Source organism: Oncorhynchus mykiss, chromosome 6 (assembly GCF_013265735.2).
Source record: "Oncorhynchus mykiss isolate Arlee chromosome 6, USDA_OmykA_1.1, whole genome shotgun sequence".
NCBI lineage: Eukaryota > Metazoa > Chordata > Actinopteri > Salmoniformes > Salmonidae > Oncorhynchus > Oncorhynchus mykiss.
Window position 1 is genome coordinate 87,515,514 of NC_048570.1, and position 7,664 is coordinate 87,523,177.

The 7,664-nt window shown below is 42.1% G+C and overlaps 1 protein-coding gene across 1 annotated transcript; it reads right to left on the reverse strand.

Moving 5' to 3' along the window:
- Window positions 1–783: 783 nt before the first annotated feature.
- LOC118964959 lies at window positions 784–4,608 on the reverse strand. Its single transcript, XM_036981386.1, has 2 exons — window positions 3,965–4,608; window positions 784–3,862 (listed from the first exon to the last, which is right to left on the reverse strand). Exons 1-2 carry the CDS (start codon window positions 3,969–3,971, stop codon window positions 2,493–2,495), a joined length of 1,377 nt encoding a protein of 458 aa, XP_036837281.1. The 5' UTR covers window positions 3,972–4,608; the 3' UTR covers window positions 784–2,492.
- Window positions 4,609–7,664: the final 3,056 nt, after the last annotated feature.

The window sequence follows — 7,664 nt, forward strand, 5'->3', positions numbered from 1 at the left end:
CAACAGTAAAAAAAATAACTCTGAACTTAAGTATTGTACATCTCAGAGGGGGCTCCTTCCATCAAAACTCCACCACTTCTTTACCTATCTAAATGATTGTTAATTGAAAAAGCGTAAATCACCCTCCAGTCCATGTGTCTGAGATAACAAAGGCTGGGTGGAAAATAGTGACGTGTTTTTATTTATATGGTGGACAAAGTCTTACAATGTAAATCTACTTTTAATTTGTCTGTCTGCATATTTCAAGACACATGAAGGTGCAGTGAGATACCCGATGGGTTGGACGATCATTTTCTCATCAATCATCTTGAAAAACGTATACTTACGAAACTGGAAATCAACCAATCCTCCATCGCTAACACAATGGAAAGGTCAGGTGCTTCATTATCTAAATGTTGAAAGTGCATGACCATGTGTGACAGAGAGAAACAAAATGGTGCAGGTTGGAGATGGAGGGTGTGAGCAGTTGGGTCCGGGCAGGGCTGATGTTGTGGGTGTTGGTGAGTGTCTTGTATGTTGTTGTTTGTACTGTTACAAAAAAAGAAGAAAAGAAACTGGTCCATGAAAACCCTCAGCCAGTGTTTTACTTCCTCTGAGGACGTTGGCTTCTGCTCTGAATCGTCTCAAGTGAAAAGCTGCCTGCATAAAGAGTTTCAGATCTGTGACTTTCTCTGACTGGAGACATGAAATACAACCGGCCTCCCTGTAGCTTTGAATGGAAACACCTTACATGGATTATTCTTTTTAATCATTAAACACAGCAGAATAATGCATCAAACTGGGTTTTTATTTTCAAATGTTTTATTTGAAGTGGTATAAATACAAAATGTAAAGTACAAACATTTATGTTACAAAATAAACTATTGATGAACACAAAGAAGCATGACTAAATTGCTTTTGGAAGTGGATGGGTTTGAGTGCTGTTGAACATGCCGAGCATTGTTAAGAGGCAAGATGAAACAACAAAAGAGATCTTTCCCTGTGCCCTTTAGAGATGAATATACAAACTTTGTTTCACAAACAGTAGTATGCCACATACCCACTGCAGGAAAGCCTCAGGCAGCTACTCCGCCCTGGTTCTCACCATCAACCTCAGGTGGAAGTTCAGAGGTCAACCTCACCACAGCGCTTACAGATGGTGCCAATATAGCCCAGAGCATAGAATAACCTCTGTCCCACCACTACAGGAATGGGAAGCTGCTGGAAAAATATGACTGTACATAGAGGATACATCACTTATAAAGCAAAACATTTACAAGACTAATCATTCATCTGTCAGAACCTTGTGGTAAATCCTAATTTCCTCAGGTTGCATGACTAAAAGGATCCCTGAATCAGGAGTGATATAAACTACTTCTGAGTCTTTAGAAACGTAAAGGACTGCTGAAGATTTATCATCATTATCAACTCTAATGTGTATGGTCAAACTAAAAATGACATTTCAAAATCAAAAGTGACACATATACAGTATCTCTCAGTGGTCACAGATTTACAAAATAAACGAAATCCTCAAAAAAAGTGGTTAAAACAAAGGTGAATAAGAATAAAGGTCTCAGAGTTTAAACTACTGTAAGTATTGATGATTTATCAGAGCCGCGATGAGAAAACATATTGTTGTTTTTTAACAGAGTATCCTCAAAAACAAAGGAATTCTGAAAGAACTCATTTAAAAGCAAAACATTTGACAGGAAATTAAATCTTAGAACAATGTATCATCATTAGTAATAATTACACAGAGTGCATAAATTAGGGGAGGCGGGTCAAGTGTTTGCATATTGCCTAAACAAAATATTACAGCCACTCACTACATCAAAATGACAGAAGAAATACTCATTCTTGGAGGCATACAAAATGATTCATTCTAATTCATAAAAGCAATGCACTGATAACTTAAATGAGCAATTCATATATTCCTCCCTTGTGCTGTTGTTCTAAAACCTCTATGCCCTCCGTAATTCTCTGAGAATGGCTAAAAGTAACATGATTCTAATGATTCTATTCCCCTGTACACTGAACAACAATTCTCCCATTACTGTACATGAGGTCAAAACTGAATTCTACTGAGATTTAGAGACAAATTCTAAAATGGCAGAATTTAGAGACAAATTCTAAAATGTCAAATACTAAAATGGCAGAATTTAGAGACAAATACCTTAATGGAGGGCAGGATTCAAGTAGAAAAGGCACTGGTCAGCCAACACCTGACCTGACGGGGTTTGACGCTTGAGGACGCCTCTAGCACCAGGTTATTTTCGCAGCACCATTGTCAAAGAATTTGGCTTTTTTAATTGACTCACTTTATAAGCATTCATGAAACTGTAATTACACTACGTAGCTGCTTTATAAAGCATTGTTCACAAGCTGGGAACCAACTTGACAAGTGGTGTTGCTTATGCTACATGTACTAGTCGCTACATCAGCTGCTATCAATACAAAGCATTGTACGAGCTACAAGGTAATCTGGTAGTTAACAAATGTGTAACAACTGTATGCTAAATCAGTACGCTGGTCCAGTCCACGTTGCTACTGGCTGAACCAGACATATGACTAAACAACGTGTTACAGTCCACGTTGTTACTGGCTGAACCAGACATATGACTAAACAACGTGTTACAGTCCACGTTGTTACTGGCTGAACCAGACATATGACTAAACAACGTGTTACAGTCCACGTTGCTACTGGCTGAACCAGACATATGACTAAACAACGTGTTACAGTCCACGTTGCTACTGGCTGAACCAGACATATGACTAAACAACGTGTTACAGTCCACGTTGCTACTGGCTGAACCAGACATATGACTAAACAACGTGTTCCAGTCCACGTTGCTACTGGCTGAACCAGACATATGACTAAACAACGTGTTCCAGTCCACGTTGTTACTGGCTGAACCAGACATATGACTAAACAACGTGTTCCAGTCCACGTTGCTACTGGCTGAACCAGACATATGACTAAACAATGTGTTCCAGTCCACGTTGCTACTGGCTGAACCAGACATATGACTAAACAATGTGTTCCAGTCCACGTTGCTACTGGCTGAACCAGACATATGACTAAACAACGTGTTCCAGTCCACGTTGCTACTGGCTGAACCAGACATATGACTAAACAACGTGTTCCAGTCCACGTTGCTACTGGCTGAACCAGACATATGACTAAACAATGTGTTCCAGTCCACGTTGCTACTGGCTGAACCAGACATATGACTAAACCACGTGTTCCAGTCCACGTTGCTACTGGCTGAACCAGACATATGACTAAACCACGTGTTACAGTCCACGTTGCTACTGGCTGAACCAGACATATGATTAAACAACGTGTTCCAGTCCACGTTGCTACTGGCTGAACCAGACATATGACTAAACAACGTGTTACAGTCCACGTTGTTACTGGCTGAACCAGACATATGATTAAACAACGTGTTCCAGTCCACGTTGCTACTGGCTGAACCAGACATATGACTAAACAACGTGTTCCAGTCCACGTTGCTACTGGCTGAACCAGACATATGACTAAACAACGTGTTCCAGTCCACGTTGCTACTGGCTGAACCAGACATATGACTAAACAACGTGTTCCAGTCCACGTTGCTACTGGCTGAACCAGACATATGACTAAACAACGTGTTCCAGTCCACGTTGCTACTGGCTGAACCAGACATATGACTAAACCACGTGTTCCAGTCCACGTTGCTACTGGCTGAACCAGACATATGACTAAACCACGTGTTCCAGTCCACGTTGCTACTGGCTGAACCAGACATATGACTAAACCACGTGTTCCAGTCCACGTTGCTACTGGCTGAACCAGACATATGACTAAACAACGTGTTCCAGTCCACGTTGCTACTGGCTGAACCAGACATATGACTAAACAACGTGTTACAGTCCACGTTGCTACTGGCTGAACCAGACATATGACTAAACAACGTGTTACAGTCCACGTTGTTACTGGCTGAACCAGACATATGACTAAACCACGTGTTCCAGCTGCACCATTTCTCACAATCAAAACAGAATAACAGTTGGATCCATCAGAGAGAAAAGTGCAAACAAACACATACATCCTTATCTCAACAGTAGAGAGAGCAACAACCATGTTTCTTCATTATACAGTTTGGAGGAATTTGTGTTGTGTCATGTGGTCCCATCCTACTATGTGTAAAATCATTTTTTGAGGAGTGCTTGATATAATTCTATTAGCACCTTTGGGACTATTCCATTGGTTCCATTATACCAGGCAAACTAATCAAGCACAGCTCAGGTATAGTTTTCCTACCACCCAGAATTGTGGCTCTATCCCAACAGCACTGAGAAGATGTGACCCAGCAGCTCTGACCCAGCAGCCAGGACAGCAGGGTGAGAGTAGCTACCAATTTGACACTAGACCTGTATGAGAAATTGTGTGTGTATCCAGCTCAAGATTCACCCTTCAACGACAGATGGACAAGATGGATGCTGCAATTTTGCAGGTCCAGAGCTGCTACCTGATCATCTGTATGTGCTGTGTATGTGTGTGTCCATGTCTGTGTGTGTCCATGTCTGTGCGTGTCCATGCCTGTGTGTGTTCATGTCTGTGTGTGTCCATGTCTGTGTGTGTCCATGTCTGTGCGTGTCCATGTCTGTGCGTGTCCATGTCTGTGTGTGTCCATGTCTGTGCGTGTCCATGTCTGTGCGTGTCCATGTCTGTGTGTGTCCATGTCTGTGTGTGTCCATGTCTGTGTGTGTCCATGTCTGTGTGTGTCCATGTCTGTGCGTGTCCATGTCTGTGTGTGTCCATGTCTGTGCGTGTCCATGCCTGTGTGTGTTCATGTCTGTGCGTGTCCATGTCTGTGCGTGTCCATGTCTGTGCGTGTGAGAGTGTAAGAGTGTGGGTGACCGTGTCCACCCTATATTGATCGCTGACCTCAGCGACGGGACGTGCGCTCGTTGCCACGGGAACGCCGGCCACAGGTCTTGCAGCACTGTGTCCGCACGGCGGGCAGGTGGCATCGGCCAAGCCACTGGAGGGTCTGACAGAAACGGAACGTGAGGCGGTCACGAAGGCACGTGAGCCCTGAGAGAGAGAGAGACACAGAGACACAGAGGCACAGAGAGAGTTATCTGTGAGACAATTCTGTATAATAAGGACACCAACAGCTTCTGCATAACTAAGTTCCCTTAATAGAAAAGATAATTGCTACATATGCCCTATAGAGACTGTGACCCAAGTCAGACTTTGTACTATAAAGAATGGATTTTAAAAGTTGAATAACAACACACCAGGACCACTGAGCCCCTTAAGTTCAAAGGTCACTGCTCAGATGGCTCATAGGCATTCCTGCTCATGCTCTATTACCCTGTGCTCACAGAGGCGCGCTAACGAAGCTCACAGAAGCACGCTAACAAAGGCTCACAGAGGCGCCTAACGAGGCTAACAGAGGTGCGCTAACGAGGCTAACAGAGGCGCGCTAATGAGGCTAACAGAGGCGCGCTAATGAGGCTCACAGAGGAGCACTAACAAGGCTCACAGAGGAGCACTAACGAGGCTAACAGAGGCGCTCTAATGAGGCTAACAGAGAAGTGCTAATGAGGCTAACAGAGGTGCGCTAATGAGGCTAACAGAGGCGCGCTAATGAGGCTAACAGAGGCACGCTAATGAGGCTAACAGAGGCGCGCTAACGAGGCTCACAGAGGAGCACTAACAAGGCTCACAGAGGAGCACTAACAAGGCTCACAGAGGCGTGCTAACGAGGGTTGTTTGTGTTATGAATGCTTGACAGGCTCCTTCAGGTCAGGGCACTGGGACGTCTGAATTCAACAGAGATGTGCACCATGGGGACAACAACTTAAAGCAATCTGAAAGGCACAGCTTTACAGCAATACAAAAGCACAGACACTAGCAACACTCATTAGATACAATATGTCAGAGTCCTGGTGTGGTGAGAATGTAACTATGTGATTGTGAAATAACCAAAATGCAAGCATGGTTTTCTCATATTGGGAAAGCTGAGAGAGACTTAACAGCATGACAACAACTTGCTACAGCCACAAATACCACTAGTGAAGCAGCACATGGTTCACATTACATGGATGTCATAAGAGTATGATGAAATGACACAACGAAAACATGTCTTCATGATAACGGGATTGCTTCATTATAATGGGATTTGCTCAAGGCACAATATTATAATGACATTTCACAAGTTACACAATGAGAAACATCATCATCGTCGCAGCCAAATCAGCTATTGTGCATTTTACAAGGTGATGAGGAGTTTTCCTAATCTTTCATCACTAATGGTCTCAGTCATCCAAGGTCACTTAAACAAGGTATAGCTAGTATGAGACGCTAACGGTGCCAAATCACTATCATCTGTATGCATGACGTAATTAAGACAAATCCTATGCTAAAATATACATGTAAAGCATATAGGGGCCTGATCTGAGACAGAGAGAAAGGGGAAATTAATGTCTGCTGAGGCCTCAGGGCTGACATGTACCAGATCTTAGTGATAGTAGTGAGTGTTGCTGACGATGTTCATTCTGACCGAGCAATACAGATCCTTTCAACAAAAACATACAAATGAAAGACATTTATGAGACATTAAAAGTGATGAAGAACAATATAGTTATGCGCTATATGTCCACATTCATCTGTGCTTTGGAAGGGAGATCAACCCTGTATGATTTTAACTTAGTAGAGTATATCTTCAGATCAAATCATACCTCGCTGTCAATGGGAAATTTAGACAAATACTGTATAATTAAAACATTTCAAATAATTCCCCTGAGAAATCCCAGATAAAAAAAATATAATGTGGGGTTTAATAACCAAATAATATCCCCATCGGGTGCAAAATGATAAAGCTTGTGACTGTAGATAACCTTCTGTAATGGATGAAAACGGTTTTCAGCGCCTGCAGATGTATTATGGGAATGATAGATTGAAGCCACGGTTGCCGAGGGAAAATGAGGGCAGAAGTTCTTTAGAATATTTATCCTCTCGCAGCACCATTAAAGCACATCAGTGAATATGAAATGGAAAAAGGAATACATTATTCAATTAATAAAACATTGCCAGAGGATTATTGAAAACGAACAGAAATAAGAACAATAATGAGCTACACGGTGCTCTCAAGCGGTCCTGAAGAGGCTCTCTTTTCCAGTCTACAGTAAGATTTATCTTTCATTTCTTTCAACTGATAATGCAAGGCCAGATCTTAGTGATTAGAATCACAATGAAAATTGAAGACGGTTGTTGTGGATTAGTTACTTGAAATAGCAATATATTACATATGACATACTTTACAATATTACTTTGAATGGAAAGTAAAGCGTTATATTACTTGTGACTCATAAAAATGTATCAGATTACATAACACGCTACCTTTGTAACATTATCCCCAACACGAGGAGGATATGTCCTTAGAAGTAGAGACGAGGATGTTGAGTTATTGGGAGATTGTGCATGATCGATCGATCGCCTCTTGCATTAAAAAGAGAAATGTAATTGAAAAATGAATAGTAAGCGATGGAGTTGTCTTGTGATGAATCTGTAACCAATTCGGTTTAAATTGCCAACTAACTTGAAAGGAAGGTGAGGAGCTGAAAGGAAGGTGAGTCTCGGTAAGCTAGCGTAGCAACAGAGGAAGGTGAGTCTGGGTGAGTTAGCATAGTGA